Genomic DNA, 18,004 nt, shown 5'->3' with positions numbered 1-18,004 from the left:
TGAAGGAGTGAGCTGCAAAACACTCTTCACCCCTTCACTACGCAGGCGGTGGACTTCAGTTCCATTTCACAGCCTTCCGAGGGCAAGTCTTCCTTCGTGATTCTAATGAGCTGGAATTAAACGGTGCCGCCGTGGATCTGTCCAATGGACGCCTCTGTGCCTTCCGTGTTTTAGTCTAATCCACCCCTGCCTTAGCGGCCATTGACCTTCAGGTACTACAAGTAAATAAGAACACTCTAAACAAAAGCAGCGGCTCAGCTCTCCTTATCTCACGCCGACACGGAGGTACCAGCAATTCAAGTCTCTCCAAAAAATAACGAGAGCCAGCCCTTCCAGTTTCCAAGGCAACGGGCAATGGAGATGAGTTATAGACAGCATCTGGACACGGATTGTGTGGCATACATGACAATTAGAACGAACTTAATGTCTTGTCATCTGGATACAGAAACTCATTTAGAATTTGAATTTCTTGACTCGGAAAAACACAAATATGTGATCCCCCGCGTTACGGAAGCCCAAGGGAAAAAAAAAAGTTAGCCTCAACCACCCAAGGCCAATCTGCCCTTTGAGGAACTGGCTAATTGAAAACCAGTTCTGGAGTCTGCTGCTGTCCTACACCCTCTCCGAATTAAAATTTAATTCCAGGCTCTAGGGAGTTTCACAGGTAGAAGAATATAACTCTACCACCAAAGACGGGCAGAGAGTGAACTACGCCGGAGAAACGGCCACTCCAAACCACACGCCCTGCCTACGGTGGGAACCTGGCTATTGGACACGAACGTGAGGAAGGGAAGCTCCGTGCAGCTGAGCGATCCTGGCTCAGAGAGGCCCCGGCGCTGCCGCATTGATGAACCTGCCACCCCCTCCCAGAGGGGCCAGTCACTGACGGGAGCCGTCCTGCCTGGCGCAGTCTTTCCTAGGTGAGGCTCCCAGGACAGCACCATGGGGAGACTCTTGGCTCAGACGGATGTACTCATTAGAGAGCATTTTAAGGAGTGCAGAGTCCTTTCTGAATTCTGCAAAAACGTGGTGATTTCACATGGGAAGGACTCACTGTGAAAGTGTGCAACACACGAACAGAACCGTGGAGCCCGGGCAGCTCCAGACGAGTTCGGCTATCTCGTCACGGCATCACTTTTCGCAGCCATCTGCTCGACCCGGCAAAGGTGTTTTTCTAAGGCTGAGAGTTCCAGTTCCTTATCTTTCTTTTCTCTTACAGTCACAGTCATGAGTCACTTAATGATGGACACCTTCTCAGAAACGCATCCTTCGGGCGATTTCATCACGCTAATGAGCAGGCGCCACCGTGAGATTAAATCACGCACAAGACTGGGCCGCCATCGAGAGAGTCAACGCAGGAGGCTGCTGCCAGCGCAACCAAGAGCCCAGTTACACAGCCAACTTCTCTTTCTTTAATAAGTAGAAAGAGTGCATTCTAAAATAATGCTTAAAAGTGTAGTACGTCCTTGAACTAGTAACACAGTCGTTCCTTGTCATTATCGAGTACCGTGTACGCACGGTACTTTTTACACGACTGGCAGTGCAGTAGTTTCTCTGGGCCTGCACCACCAAACCCGTGAGTCATCTGCAGCACTACGACGTCAGGGTGGCTACCACATTACCACGTGACAGGACTTTGTCAGCTCCATTGTAATGTTATGGGACCACCGTCATACACGAGGTCTGTCCTTGGCTGAAAAGTAGTTATGCGTATGAATGCACACCCCCAGCCAGGGAGGGACCTGGCCCACAACCCAGGCACGTGCCCTGACCAGGAATTGAACCAGCAACCTTTCAGTTTGCAGTCCGGCGCTTAACCCACTGAGCCACACCAGGGCTGCCACTGAGGTGTAATCCCCTCCCTTGAACCCGCTGTGCTGTGTGCTTCCTTACAGAAGGTCCCAGGCGCAAAGGAAAAAACAATAGTCACGGGTCTCCAGCAGCGGCACGTCTGATGCTTTGCACCTACCACGTAAGGGTAGCTCGTTTGAGCGTGACAAGCCCTCTTAATCCCCTTTCCGGAACATCACCACAGAAGCCTTCACTGCTCTCTGGTAGAAATAATTTGAATTCTGGGTCTCTGCTGCTCCTTATGCAGAGAGCAACCAAGGATCCACGTCCGCCCGTCCAGGTGCTACGGGATGACTGGCTTCTCACATCGCGCCTTGGCTGCCGCAGGACTTTCTTGAGCTGAACCCAGGTGACACCAAGCTGAATGGTTTGGCCCCTCCCAGCAATGACACCTTTCATCCTCTTCACTGTCTTCTCTGATGGGAGTGCTTCTTGTTACTTTCCAAGTCAGCAAGTCGGGAAGCCTGCTTTGGCCCAACACAATTTTCGTGGAGCCTCAGCTGAGCTGGGACACCGTGGGGCAGCCCCATTACCACCCGCAGACGTCCCACAGGCGAAGACTCAAGCGGGTGGGTCTTGCGACGAGGAGGAGACCCCTGCCCCCTGCAGGCTTTGACCACGGCTCGGCTGGGGCTGTCACTCACTGTTTGCATGTCCCTTTGCCACCTGCCCCCCTAGGTCTTCACGTCAGGAAGAAGCTCGGGTCCAGGTGTCTCTGTTCCCACGGAAGGTAAGTCGCTGCCCGCAGCCAGGATGCCTGGATCTCTGGCCCCAATTGACCGAGTTTACGTTTTCCAGGATGTGGTCTTGCTGCCCAGCCTTCGCCTCTGAATGGGGAGCGTGATGTTTATGTCCAGAGAGCTTTCTTGCTTTTCTTTCAACGTGGGATGCTTCGCTTTCTTAAAAACACCGCGTCCTGAAGTAGTTCCAGGTTTTCAGACACGGCTTTCGGGCTGGCTCCCTCTGTAAGGCTCTCTTGCTCTCCGTTTAACTTTGAGGGTAACGTCCGCAAAGTGCTTCGAGATGTTTTCCGGGAGGCTGCAGTTCTGTGTCGTTTGATTGATGGTTCAATCAATGAGTGGTTCTTCCTGATGTTACTCAAAGTGCTCAGCGGAGCACTGCAAATGCATCTTATGTCCTGTATCCAAATTCTTCATTATCTAGAGAAACTCTCTCGAACTTGACAAACAGGCTTGAGACCACTTTTCAGGAAATATGAACTTTTTTACTCCCAGCAATGCATATACAGTATAATGAGATATACACATTGTTTATACATGAAGTTAACAAAGTCCAGAAAGTATCCACCCATTTCATATGACATTTATTGAAGAAGATATAAGATATAAGAAACATTGTACATAGAAAATGACACCTCAGCCCCCTTCCAAGCAGGCACCTCGGGACCTCACACAGTTCCCCCAGCCGCCATCTGCTGCCCGGTTGCATTTTCCTGAATCTCATTGATGCTCTGAAATCTAAAATCTCTTCCCTTTCAAAGGTGACTTGAGTTTGGGAAAAGCCAGAAGTCACAGGGCACCAAATCTGGGCTGTAGAGATGCTGAGTCCCTGGGTGATTTGATGTTTCTCAAAAAAAGTCTGCACAAGATGTGATGCATGACCAGGCATGTTGTCGTGATGAAGCTGCCAATCACCAGCTGCCCATAGCTGTGACCTTCTAAATCACCCGAATAGTTTTCACGGAGGGCTGTCCAAGCTTAACGCAAACTCTGATGCAGATTCGTTGCTCTGTCCACTCAGTCATTTGGAATACAACGGCCGCAGTGAACATGCTCACTCAGTGGCGTCTATACTGCCCCGCCCCCACTGACTGGTACAGTGAAGTCGTCATTGTTCACGCATGTATACTCCAGTCCACGCTCCTTGGCTGCCAGGTTATAGCTGTGCCACGCAAACCGTTCTCATAATTATTTAAATTTTAAAGTTAATAAAATAATCTTTCTTCATGTAAAGCAAAAGCGATCTTTTTTTCATAGTAACAACATACTACTTCAATTTAAATATAAAGTTCCTGTGAGATTGTTGCGTGCTAAAAATGTTGCCTTGTTAATGTTGAATTGTACAAGGTAATGAAGAAGAACACAGATCATTCATAATATAGCAAAAGGATTTCTATGTGACATTATATTGCATTTTGTATGAAATAAATCTGAATGTAAGGAGTGTTTTACCAATTACAATTGCAGCTTTTATGTTATAATTTTGAATACTTTCCTCTACCTGAATGAGGAGACGGAGGCAGAGGAAGGAAGGGGAGGGCAGAGACGCACGTTAAACATTTGCTGGGTTTCATCAAAAACAAGGCAAAACTCACGGATAACTGAAAGTTGGCTGCATTTGAATTTGCCTGTTACTCTGGGTCATTAATAGTGTAGACTCTGAAATATTATCTAAAACTTGCAAACTTGCCCTGACCAGTCTGGCTCAGTGGGTTGGGCATTGTCCTGCAAAATGAAAGGTTGCTGGTTCGATTCCTGGTCAAGACAAATGCCTGGGCTGTGGGTTCAGTCCTCAGGTGGGGTGAGTACAAGAGGCAACTGACCAATGTCTCTCTCACATCAATGTTTCTCTCCCTCTCTTTTTCCCTCCCTTCCCCTCTCTCTAAAAATAAATAAATAAAATCTTCTAAAACTAATAATAAAACTTTTAAACTTCACTTAGAATGAAAACCACGACTAGGGCAATATAAAACTGCTGGAATTCTTAAAAGTGGCATTTTCAGGATCTGCTGCAAATTTATAGTATGATTTTCTTGAAACAACTTTACAGTGAGCCGAATTTCCATGAAACTATAGAATTAAACTGACCTTTCTAATAAGAGAAAAATAAAGGACACAGATTGAAAAGAACTAATCAATGCTTACCATTAAACTTTTAAATTTTCTATTTTCTGCAATGTGAAATAAGCCGTCTCTGGCTACAATCTTGATGTGCTTTGCTTCATTATTGTACCTGTGGGCAATGAATAACTTATGAATATAAATGTGTTCTTAATCAGTAGAAATCAATAATTACCACAGGGCAGGCCCCAATAACGTTACAGGAATTAATTCGGAAGACAAAATATATACCTATGCCAATACACCGGTGACAGCTAATTAACAAAATATATCTACTAGACTGGCTGAAGACACAACCAATATCGAAGTGAGAAGGGAGACTACATTTGACCGACAGTTGTGCCCCATGCATTCAGCAAGTTCCACTGGAGAATACAGAAAAACAAAATAAAACAAAATCCAGTAATTTATACTCTTAGAATGTATTAAAAACATACGCACACCAAGTCACCAAAATACAACGTTATGAAAGAGGTCTAATAGGCCAAGCAGCAGCCTATCACACTTGATGCTGGTTTTCTAACAGGTATTTTCGAGTATGAATGAACTGTCTGGCTGGAGGCCTCATGTCCCCTGGAATTAGAACCTCGGTCCCCCACTGGGGTGCTGCGTGCGTCAGGTGGTCTGCGCAACTCCGCAAACAGGAAAGCTATTTCCGTGAAAGCCCTGGCCCTACTTACTTAATGCTGATCGCGTACTCTCCAGACTCTTTGGTCCGGTGCCTCACCAGGTAGGTGCTGTTGACCCTGTTGATAAGTTCGGTCTCTGCCTGCAATCTCTCCATGGCTCCGGCATACCTGTGGGAAACGGTCACACAGAACGGTTGTGTACTGCACCTGGAGGGGAGCAGAGGCTGAAAATAAGCACCTGTCCGGATTTTAATTTCGTGGCAGATCTGAGCTCTTTTGGCCGCTGTACCAACTCATGACATTGCTTTAAAAAAAAAATAATGCAGAGAAACGTCCTTAAACTCTCCCCAGCACAGATGCTCTACACAGCTAACAAGAGTAGAGAGAACAATGCTTAGTCCACGGGAAAATATTTGTCAGGTAAACAAACGAGGGAGAGAGGAGCCAACAGGCACTGGGTTAGAAAGACTGTGGTAGGGAGTTCAGGGAGGGGTGCCCCGTGTAAGACACACGCACAACAGCACACTCACACACAGCCCCAAAACCTCACCTTTTCTAAGTACACTATGGGATGAAATCGACTTTGAACATCTCTTTCCAAGAAAAGTCGAGTAGCAATTTAAGTTATTTTTTTTTTGGATATAAGATTAATTCTTGTAGTCCACACGTTTGATAAGCCATTGTCTTAAGCAATTAGCAGTACTAAGTAAAAGTATGGTTTCAAAAGATTTTTTTCAAAACCTGAATTCAGTTCTTCCTAAACTACGTTGGCTTAGACATACTCAAATTCCGTACCAATAACGGTAATAATCAAAGGCACACGTTCAATGTTAAAGCAGTCTCTAGTGACCCTTTCCAGCACAGACAGGCCTAGTTAGCCTTCACTGACAAAATATATCAGACATTTGAGATAATAAAAGATAAAAGAAAACAGTTTTATGCTTACATTGGCTCTCTTTCGAAGTTATGAATTAATGTTCCAGAAAAATGTTCTGATTTACATGTAGACACATGCAAATACTCTACTATACTATACTACACTATACCTCTACTATACACTACATATTTATTTAAAATAGACACCATGAGCACTCAGCAAAAGCTGGTTGGAAGAGGACAGGTGAGCTTTCCACCAAGAACGAAGAGCTGAGGGCACTTTAAGCAGACGGCGCCGTGGGTTAAAAGCACAGTTATGACGACACACGGACTGTCAGGGCCTGGCCTGATCCGATTCACACCTTCCTCTTTAATCCTCGCTCTTACAACCTCTCCTCCAGCAGCCCCCAGCATTCCCCAAGCTCCTTCCGGTCTCAGAGTCTTTTCGGAGGCTGTGTTCCTGCCTGGAGAACATTCCCTAGCAACACCCGCCCTTCTCGGCCCTCAGGTTTAGAGAGCGGTCGTCTTGGACCCGTGCGTCCGTCTAAAGGCCGTCCCGCATCGCTCACTCTCCGCTCCATTGTTCCCATCACGGGATGCCGGGCATTCTCCGTTGCTATGGTTATACAACAGAAAATGGCCTGACTGTCCTACAAACGTCAGACAGCTCGGGCGCTCTCCACACTTACGAGCTAAACTGGTACTGAGCCTTGTGGAATATTTCATTTATGTGCATGTCCTCATATCTAACTGGTATGCGTACATTTCACTAGCAAGAAAATGCAAGTAGATGCAGCCGTCTTAAGAGGAGACAAACACAAAATTCAGGGACACAGACACTAATAAGAAGATACACCCGCTTTTTTCCTTTGACAAGCAGTGCACCTTTGCACGGAGGGCATGGCTTGGACTCCCAGCTCTAATTTACAAGCTGCACGGCCTGAACCATTGTTTGCTCATCTGAAGAAAGAACAAAACAAACCCTCCTTATGGCGATGTCAGCAACGCAAAGTTAAACGAAGGGGTCAGCACATGTTAGTCATCGTCACGTGATGATCACAGCCACTGTGGATCCTGCCCGATCTCCTTCTGGTCGCAGACGTCACCGCCCCCCACACACGTCCGTCTAAAACGTACTGATCGCTGTCCATGCTGCCCCCTCGTTTCGAGCACCAGCAACTCCAGCCCCCAAGCGGTGAGTGAGCGCCATACAGACCCCAGACTTCGGATGTGAATACATCCTGCTCCTCCCCTGCGCCATGTTATAAATTGGCTTTTTCCCCACTATCTACTATTCTTTCTTATCTATTCTCTACTACTCCTCCTGGGCTAACTTTTCGTTACAGACCAAGAAATCGTCCTTAATGTCGTCTCTGCTTCACGACATCTACTTTTCGAAAATGCAAGATGCATGCTGGCTTAGGTGCCATTCCTGTCTGTGGCCACCCCGGACTTGAAATCCACAGTGCAGCGCACATGTATGTGTGCCCACGCACACGCCACACGCCGCTCTGATAAACACACAGGAAGGTCAGCAATCTATAAATCCATTATGGTATTCCGTGGCACCGGAAAACACCTCTACCCAGCACATGGAAACCGAATGTGGATTAGCCCCCGTACATTAAAGCGTCCCCGAGCTGAGAGTATGGCATTTCCACTCAGCTGCATAAACATTTTTAATACTTACCATGGTTGGCAAGAATAATCTACTGGTTTGGGCACCTAGGATATAAAAAGGCAGAAATAGATTAAGTTTACTTAAGGGAAGCTTTTAGAAATCAATCACTAATTCAGTTTGGCTGACTCAGCGCTAAAGCCCCAAGTAGCACAGCCCGGGAACTATCCACGGGCGATTTCATACGGGGTGAATCACAGTACAAGTCAGATAAGGAGGGAATAATTCATCCCGCCTTAATTCATTCTTTCATTAATTTTACTGCCACTGCACCTCCAGGGGGAGTGATAACTGGAGAAATATGAATTGGAAACTTTTGGTATTTATTATCAAGGCACTTTAATCCTATCGCGGAAAATTAAAAGGAAAATGTTAGCAAAACCAGAGAGCACCCTGCCGTCCCGAGACTCCGGGAGAGCAGGCACCACAGACGATGCATACTGCGCACCAGCTCTTCCTTTGTCACACAGATTCTGAACTCTGGCTTTCCCAGGCTGCCCCCTGGAAAACCTCTCATTCATGAAAGTGTCATGGAAAATATTCCTTTCTCCCTTTTCTCCTGTAGAGCTTTGCAGAAGAGAATGATATTACATTTTCTATGCTAATAGAGAAAACTTCTGGTTGACTATGGAAATCAGGAAATGAACAAAGCCCATGCAGGGACACTAATGGTTGTAAAACAGCAAATAAAATGCACAGGACGCAGAGATGGACAACACTGACGGACTGCTGAGAAAAGACCAGAGTCCAGACAGGTTGTCTCGGGCACGGGAATCTGTCATGAACCATGTGCGTCTTTGGCCTCTGCACGCCATGGGACCCCTGGACCTGGTTTACATCCAGTGATTAAAAATATTGTTTTCTAACGATAGTAACAATCATATTTTCAGCGGCCCAGCCAATGGGAATATGTTTGTTATAATAATGGGCTGTCACTCTTCTGTCCTTTCTGAGTAAGAGTTATATATCCAAAAATCAGCTTTCTGCCCAGAACAGCTCTAGAATTATCAGCATTTCCGTATTTTGAATCAATGAGCTACATTTCCAATTTCACCACCTGTAAAATCCTGACGCATCACAAATAATATTGGAAGTTACACCCCTATAAATCCTGCAAATATTTTCTCAGGCCACTTGGTTTTCACAAACAGAAATCAACCTGCAACAGTGTCCGTTCTGATAATGAGATACACACGGCCTCAGAAATTTGATGGGAAAACGATTTCTGCCTTCCCTCGCCTTCTCCACAGTCTTTAAATGTGTGCTGACTCCTGAGTCCATCTCTCCCCACTCCCTTCACGGGGGATCTGGGTCCCGTCTGGACGGACTTTTCTTACATAAGACCACAGATCACTTCCTTCCAGATCCTCTCCCATCTTGGAACATCTTCTCACTTTTAACCCTTTTCCCCTAGTTCCTTTTTCTGCCTTTCTGATAGGAGGTGGCGAAACTTCTGCTGTGGACAGTTTCACAGCCTGCGTCACTGGGGTTACGGAAGATACACGATGTAAGATGTGTGCTTCTTCCTGCAGCACCTCGTACGAAAGTTAGATGGGACAGCTGGACGTGCACTTTCTATCCTTCGCTTCGAATTACGTGGGTCTCAGAGCTGGTGCGAATCCCAGCTCACACCTGGGTGCACTGTGCATCCGAGGTTAAAAATTCTTACAGAGAAGTGCTTTGGTTTTTCTTCCCAAGCAGATGCAAGAGGGAGACAGGCTCGTCTTGTGCAGGACGGTTTTCTTCCTGCTCACCCCCCGCCCCCAGGGGCCCCGGCATGCACAGGTGCAGCCACGTCAGCCCCGGGCGGTGGCTGGGGGCTCTGTCTCCAGGCTCCAGATTGCCAGAGTGACGTGGCCCCATTCACGTTCCTCCTCCCTCTCCGCGCTTTGGGGGAGATGGGCGTGGCACAAAAATACCCCATTTTATTTATAGAGAGTCAAAAACCTTAGCAGTTGTGTAGCAAAATCCACCCTGAACACCAAGGTATGATGATAAAATGTCACCCCCAAACAGAAATTTATAAATCTCATAAACCTCTAGATATCACATGTTACATTATTTTCATCCATAATAATATTTGAGTAAATACTCATTCTCCTTGTATCTACCTGGTGTGTTTGATATTTCCAGAAAATAACATTAAATAAACAATAATGACAAAACTAAAACACAATAAGATGTTTTTAGAGATCTGGTTGAACACATCGTGACTTCCACTCTTTCCGGCATGCTTTCAGACACAGTAGTTCAAGTGCAGTCTCTCTCCGTGACCTGGCGTGCCCAGGAATAGACCAGACCCTACTGTCTCACCTCAGTGGGAAAAGAGAAATTTGGACTGTGTATCTAATCTGTACCTTTGGTTATTCTTTTGAAAACCTTGTAGACAATTTAATTTTGTAAATTCCACTAGGTTAATTTTCCCTGTTGCCTATATTCCCCTAACTTTTAAAAATATTTTCTGACAATCAAATCATAATGATTTTGGAATTTTAATAACATTGGCCATACTAGTTAAACACGTAATAATGTGATCACTCCAGAAACTGTGCGAGAATCCATTGTGCATTCTCGCACAGTTAATTACAGCCTCCAAGACAAAAGGTAAGAAATGAAATACTCATACTCACGCACGGGCAGGGCTTGACCGCATCACTTGGGAAGAATCCGACCTCTCCAGATGCTAAGTTTCTACCCTGAGTTAGAAAAGAAACACCAATGTGAGAACAAATTCACCAGAAGTGACAGTCCCACGACACTACGTACACAGCGTCGGCACGTGGGGCCCTCAGAATGCCTGCCACGGTCTAGCGGGCTGACCCGCAGGGGCTCAGGGAGGGAAGCAGGGGCAGAGAGGTTTCGAAGTTGTTAAACTCACTGTGTGGTTTGCAGTCACAATGGGATTCGGGTTATAAAGTAAGAGTTCAAGTTTGACTGTCCCACCTACTGTTCAATTTTGTTAACTTTGCGTCCCTCTCTCCCGCACAGAGACAATAAGCAACACTCTATTTTTCAATTTTACATTCATTAATACAAGTAGATCATATTGGTTTTGTGCAGGCTCCATAATTAATTAGGATTAATTCGATTTACATGGTTCCTATTGGTGTTGCCAAAGGAACTCACGAGAACATTCCTCCAAGGGGCATTTCAAGATGCGTAGAAATGGCAACCATAGCACAATGTGATGTTTTCGATGATTTTCAGATTTAGAAGAAAGGTACAGAATACTGATTAAGGCACAGGCGGCACACACAAGGCCCGAGGGCCGAATCCGGCTCTCCTCCTTGTTTTATCGGCCCGGCACCTTGTTTCTACCCAGTAGAGCACCAAGCTCCTGGCCCCTGGTTAAGGAGTAGTTACATGTACACAGTCCTGACATGACATTCGGCCCTTTGAAGGCAACCACGAGGCTGACGTGGTCCCCAATGACAATGAGTTTGACACCCCTGAGTTAAGGGAAGAGAACAGTTAAGATTTTGAAGGAAATGACCATAAGTCAAAATAGCATTGCAAATAAGAAAAAAGCAGGGGGAGGAGGGCGGAGAAGAAATTAGCAGAATGAAGATAATGCAAGTATAAAATAGACCAAAAATTATTTAAGAATTTATTCTTGGGGACCCTAAGTCAAATTCCTGTTTCAAAAAGCTCAGGACACTAACCCTAAAACCGTTCCCCTTTTTCAGAAAGACAAACCATCCTCAAAACACACCACAATCATCCAGACACGTAATCAAAAAGTTCTCGTGACATTACCTCTCACAAGAGACGGGCTTATTTTTTTTTAAAGATTTCACTTATTTATTTTTAGAGAGGGAAGGGAGGGAGATAGAGAGAGAGAGAGAGAAACATCAATGTGTGGTTGCCTCTCATGTGGCCCCCACTGGGGACCTGGCCGGCAACCCAGGCATGTGCCCTGACTGGGAATCGAACCTGCGACAATTTGGTTCGCAGCCCACTCTCAATCCACTGAGCTACTCCAGCCAGGGCTGAGAGGGGCCTATTTTTATCTGCCACTGAACAACGGTGTGTTTCCCAGAGCCCGGATGAGCCGCGGCAGTACGACTGGATGCCGCGCGCCCTGTCGGTTTGGACAAAGTGAGACAAGATGACCAGAAAACGTCCCCTCTTAGAAGCAGTGCCCCTCTGTGCCCACGGAGCTCAGCCATGGGAGTGTAGAGGACATGAGAAAAGTAGAAATCCAGAATTAAAGAAAACGCTGAGGAGGAAGATGAGAAGAAAGGGGAGCGGGGAGCGGGGAGCGAGAGAGAGAGAAGAGACCAGCAAGGGAGTGGGAAGGGTCAGTGGTTGGGGAGGAGGCAGCGGGAGGGGAACGGTGGGGGAGGGGTCGGGGCAGAGATGGGGGGATCGAGGAAATGACTACGCCAAGGTCTGTCCTGAGTATCAGGACAAAGGTGAGTAAGCAAGGGGAGTAATCATTCATTCACTCAACAAACACAGAATCTAATATTACTCTGGTTAGAAATCTAAGGACAAAACACATATTCACCCAAACAGTTCCTGTTTCCCCCTATATTTCCAGAGCAAAGACACGCACGCACATGATTATCACACAAGGTAGAAATGCAAGCTAGCGACTGTTTGCGCAGGATGGGGAGGCATGTGAATTGGAGAGCCAGACTGAATGTGGCCGGGGGTGGGGGCAGGGGTGAGGATTGCCGGAAGGCTACATAAAGGGCTATCTAAAGCACATGAGTGTAATGTGTAAGATTTAAGCAATAGATATGGACAAGGGAGAACATTCCAGAAACAAAAGTCAGCATGAGGAAGGCACAGGGTAGGAAATCATAGGATGTGTGCTGTGAACGCCAATAGTCCCCTTGAAACGGAATCTATCAATGGCTAATACCCACTGGACCCTGTCTTCGCTGAGTCCCTACAGTGATTCTCCGTGGCAGGGTTAGCCACCGCCCCCGTTCCTCAGGTCTAACTACGGTCAGATCCCACTCACGGGAAAACGATGACCTGCCCACGACCACAGCGCCAGTGGGGACAGGCGCCCCAGCCTCAGAGCTCTGCGCTGCTTCTCTCCGCAAGCTCCAGACTCATGAAAGAGGACAGTGGAGTGGGAGCCAGCGTGACTGTGGTGCCCACGTGCACCCCTGGTGCGGGGTTTCAGTCGGGGGCTCTGTGTTCTAGAAACACTGCACTGGCGTCAACGTGCGTGCTGGCTGACAGATGGGTGTGGCTTGGCTGGTGGGAAAGCCACCAGGGAGCCGGTACCGCAGCGAGGGGACAGGACAGGAGGCGGCGAAGGGGCGAGGGACACTCTCTAACTGCAGCGTCTGGGACTCGCCTGTGGATTGCACACGGGAGGAGAAGACTAAGGGAGTTAAAAGCCTGGGGTGGGGGGAGGTGGGGATGGAGGTGATTATTTAATCCATCCAAACAGGTACCGTGGATCAGATGGCATTGCACAGTGGGGAAATTTTAAATCGTAGGCGTGACACTGTCATGGGGAAAATAAAAGTGGAGGGGGAAGAAGATGGGAAACGGCATTCACAGAAATTGGTGTAACCAGAGGCGGGGAGGAACCCCAGGGCGGGGTGGGGAGGGGAATCAGAGACCAGAGAATGGAGACAGCGTCACACCCACGAGGACACAGCGAGGGGTTTCTTTCACTCGCTGAGTCCTCACGGCGCCTTGTTTGAAGCACGACATCGAGATGGGATTAAATAAGCATGACATTTGGGGACAATCCGACTGGCTGGACCTTTACAGACATGCATGCGCTTCCATGCTACCTGAGTACAGAACAGAGGGGGGTGTGGGTGGGAGCCATATCCTGAGGAAGCCCCAGGGAGAAAAGGAAGGGCGATCGTTTCTAACTGAGCGAAAGAAGGCCTCGGAGAGTGCGCCCCAGGGAGTCTGTGTTGCAGGGGAAGGCCAGGGAGAGAGCTCGATCGCGGGCTTTCGAAACTCTCTTCGAAGATGCAGCAAGTTGGCAAATGGTGGCTATTGTACGAGCGGCGAACCGTCAGTTCCCCACCTGCGTCAGAGAAACAAAAGGCCGTCCCCGACGGGAGGCGGAGTTCAGGAGCGGCGGTGACATTTGGGGGCAGTGCCCGTTGGCCAAGGCGGTGGCAGCCACTCCCTCGGAACACGGTGGGTGCAGGGTCCCTCGCACAAACGGATGCTTCCGTTCCCCCGCCTAAACTCGGTCCCCGAGTCACCTCCTCTGTGACCTCTCCGTAACACCGTCCCCAACCCGAAGATCCAGACTTAACGCCGCCCTGTTCGCCCCCTGCCCCTGTGTCATCAGCAGGACAGGTGCCACGTGGGATGCTTGCTCGACGTGGTCTTCGACAATGCCAGGTCGTAAGTCCTCTGAGATCCAAGACAAACACCTCAGTCATTTTTTTTTCAACAGCAGAATGCCTGGCGCACAGTAATGGCTTAGTAAATGTTTATAATTTGAGGCATGGCCCAACTTCATGGTCCCGTGTCAACCAGCAGTGGGAGCTCGACCACCTTTCCATGGAGAAGAGTCAAATGTATCACACTTTGTACCCAGGCGCGCAAGGAGAGGCCTTCAGCTGCCCGCTTCTGAATGGGAAGAGTCTCGCGGCGGCCCTGCGGGACCACTCCTGACATTCACAGAAGACGTGTGTGTGCTGGAGAGTGCAAAGCCCAAACAGAGAGAAAGGAGGGGAGGACACTAAGGATGAAGCGTAAGAGGCAAGGTAATGCATTTTTAGTGACTTTGTTTATGTTTATGTTTATATTTCATTCTCACCCAAGGGCATGCTTACTGACGTTAGAGAAGGGGAAGGGAGGCAGAGAGAGGGAGAGAGAGACATCAACATGAGAGAGAGACACTGACTGGTTGCCTCTCATACACCCCCAACCAGGGGCTGGACCCACGACCCAGGCATGTGCCCTGACTGGGAATCAAACCTGCGACCTTTCGGTGTATAGGACGATGCTCCAACCAACTGAGCCACACCAGCCAGGGCCGTTAATGAATTTTTTAATTTCTGAAGGGGTATGGGCCTGGCCATCTTTTTTGTCTTTCTTCCTTTGTAGAACCAAGGCTCCCACTGGAAAGGCATGAGTGGGAATGGAAACTGCCCTGGACCTGAGAGGTCACCGTGGCTGTATAATAAATGTCCTAAAACCAGGGGGACCATATCATTTCCTCTCCAAGCCAGAGCTTTTGAGAGCAAGCAGGCAGCGATTAATAACTACGCTGGGACACAAGGGGTAAGTGGGTCTCTCAGGAGTAACCAGGACACCCAGCGTCTGTACAAAACACCATCTTGTGCTTTATCACTGCATTTCGAGAACGCTATCGGAGGGCTCTCGGGAGGGGGAAGCTTTCACTCAGCCAGCCAACTCCCAAGGTCAAACTGTTTTTTCCTTCATGAAGTACCCTGGCAGTGCAGGTTACGTCTCCTTCATGGTCGTGGACATCCCTCTAGAAGACCAGGAGGTGAGAGACCATTGAACATAGCCTACCAGCTGAATGAAGTTACATTTCCGCCCAAATTCCGCAGCTCTGAGAGATGCTGTGCTGCATGCAGTGGTTTTCTCCTTGCTCGGGGACAAGCCATCCCCTGGCGCTGCGAAGCAGTGGTGTGTGTGTGTGTGTGTGTGTGTGTGTGTGATGCACACCGATAATTCATTAATACAGTGGGGGGGGGTAGCTGTCAACCCCCTCCGCCCAGCCAGCACGGCAGACTCCAGCTGCAAATACACCATTTCAAAGCCAATGATTCTGTGTACTTTATGTTTTGATCTCTCTGTGAAATTTTCGCTAACCTTGGTGGGAGACACGCGGCTGAATTTCCTTCTCCTTTGCATGCCTGTATGGCCATGTCATTCCGGGTCAGAAAATCAACCCGTCGTTCCTTTATGCCTGTTCCCGGTGCCAGGGGTAGGGGGGGCTGCTTTCAGCTCTCCTCCTGTCTGGTGTGTGTTCTCGGGGGTCCCTCAGCCACGCCGAGGTCAACTCGGAGACATTTCTCTTCCACGGTGACGTGTCATCTGATGTACCCTGCGGTGCTATCTTTCTATGCATTTATCCTGCAGGACAGTCTCTATAGGACGTGATGGGACTTTCGTCAAATCTAACAGCACAGGTTGGGTCATTCCTGTGAGATTAGTTTCTTTGGAGAGAACCTGAGAAACTGGGTTGTGGGCTGTCTATGGTAGGAAAATATTCACTTTTATAATTTCCATTAAGGACACCGGAACACACATGAAGCAAAGTAATATTAAATTTTAATTCATAAAACGATGGTGTCATTTTTTAGAAAGAAAATTGACTCCTGTAGAGAAATGTATCAAATGACAATTATTGACAACTTTCCCTGAAATTCCTGAACCTCATCAATATAAATGCATACTGAGATACTTAATTATTTCTAACTGACCTTAGGTTATAACTATTTTTCATTCTTCTTCCATAAGAATCCACAGTGAATCATAATGAATTAAAACTACTTTAAATGTGCTGGTAGAAATGATATTTATAGTCTACCTATACAGGGAAAAATATTAATGTGGGCTAGGACGGCAGAGCAAAAACTGCATTTTTTTAAACCCATAGACAAGGATGGCTTAAAAGGACAGAGAATATCCTACAAAAATCTTACTCATGAATTGTTTGGCTCCCGACCCTGTAAAAAGGGGGACAGACCTGGTGCAAGAAACACACATCGTCCCTGCCCTGTGGCTCACAGAGGTCCTTCCGCACCTGCAGCAGAGCTTTGGTGAGCTCCGGGGGCAGCACGGAGCGGCTCGGAACGGACGCGGGAAGCCGCGTGTGCACAGGGGCAGCCGAACGGCTACCTGGGAAAGACTGGAAATGCTCCCACGTTACAACGCCCTGAACACCTGCAGCGTGTGCACGCTGGTGCCGTGGGGATTGCTGAGCAATGTATCACGCGTGGGCCATGGCCAGAGCAGCTGTCTCCCTGCCCCGTCACCTCGCACCGTCAGAAACGCAGTCTGCGCGGGTGGGGAACGAGACACGCGGGGCGGTGTGAACCCTGGGGATACAGGCAAATGTGCAAATCAGTTTACGGACTGGATGGATGGATGGATACGCAGACAGCACGTAGCAAGCACTATTTTTGAAATGGCCCTGACAGGCTTTGTGAGTACATGCAAGAGAACCAAAGGGCTGGGGAAGGGCAGGAGACCAGGACTAAGACCCTGTTTGCTCTTGGCCTTTGGCAAAGAGCGACCCGTGGCCACAGCGGCAGCCACACCGCACCCACCCACCGCCATCAGTCGGACGTGCCAGGGCTAGCTCTTGGGAGGCACGGAACGGCAGTGCCCCGGAGCGGGGACGTGGCACGGGCGTGGCGCATCCCACTCCCAGCTCCGCTGTGAGAAAGGGTGCAGCCTCGGACAAGTCTCGACGGCAGACAAGAACGACAAGATCTGCCACACGTGTCTCCCCAGGGCCACCAGGACCCAAGAGTTAACACGTGTGGAAACACTGGGTGAACACCAAAAACACCTCTTTGCCATCGTCCCGCAATATCGCTTTTTAATTATTCTCCGTTGGTCTTTTCTCACCTCTGAAGTCTCATTTTTTAGCAGGCCTGTTACTGTATTTATTAAAACAGAAATTCCCTATCCGATGCAGCATCCCACCGCTGTCCTTACACTCCGGCGAGATTGCTGAGCCGCAAGTAGCAGCCGCTCTCCCAGAACCTCCGCCCGAACGGGAAACGCTGCGTTCCAGACAGTCCGCTTCTTGATCTCAAACGCCCACGTGCCTTCCCGCAAGGAGGCTCATTCTTCCGCCACAGCCACTTCTTCCGGGGTGCGTGGGCCCTGCCTTGTTCCACCCGCGGTCCCTGGAACACTCGCCGAGCACAACTGCACACGGTTACGCTGAACGGCCATCACACCGAGCTCCTCAACACCCAAGCGCCCACACGGAAGAATGGAACCCTAAGCCACGAGCCTTGATCATTTCTTAGTCAGAAGGCAGTAAGATCTTTCACTTTCATCCAGTGTCTAAAGCAATCAGTACTTGGGAGGTGTCTCGAACCCCTGTATGGCGACCCAGGCCTGGGATAGCTCATTTGTAGGTAAGGGGCGGTCATGGACTCAGAACTCTGGGTAACTAG

General features: G+C 48.4%; 1 protein-coding gene across 3 annotated transcripts in view; it reads right to left on the bottom strand.

Moving 5' to 3' along the window:
• VAV3 (vav guanine nucleotide exchange factor 3) overlaps positions 1 to 18,004 on the bottom strand; it is a 263,079-nt gene that overhangs the window by 17,576 nt on the left and 227,499 nt on the right. For 2 of the 3 annotated variants that reach the window (XM_045816668.1, XM_045816670.1), the window contains exons 21-24: positions 10,526 to 10,591; positions 7,908 to 7,942; positions 5,393 to 5,548; positions 4,737 to 4,824 (exon numbers count right to left, since the gene is read on the bottom strand). In XM_045816668.1, coding sequence (XP_045672624.1) covers positions 4,737 to 4,824; positions 5,393 to 5,548; positions 7,908 to 7,942; positions 10,526 to 10,591 — 345 coding nt within the window. The remainder of the gene's footprint in view (positions 1 to 4,736; positions 4,825 to 5,392; positions 5,549 to 7,907; positions 7,943 to 10,525; positions 10,592 to 18,004) is intronic. The other variant, XM_045816669.1, reaches the window with a different exon arrangement.

The sequence above is a fragment of the Phyllostomus hastatus genome, unplaced genomic scaffold (genome assembly GCF_019186645.2).
Source record: "Phyllostomus hastatus isolate PE091 unplaced genomic scaffold, TTU_PhHast_1.1 phas_scaffold_216, whole genome shotgun sequence".
Taxonomy (NCBI): Eukaryota; Metazoa; Chordata; class Mammalia; order Chiroptera; family Phyllostomidae; genus Phyllostomus; species Phyllostomus hastatus.
Note: the sequence above shows the minus strand (reverse complement) of the source record. Positions and strands in the feature narration are given on the sequence as shown.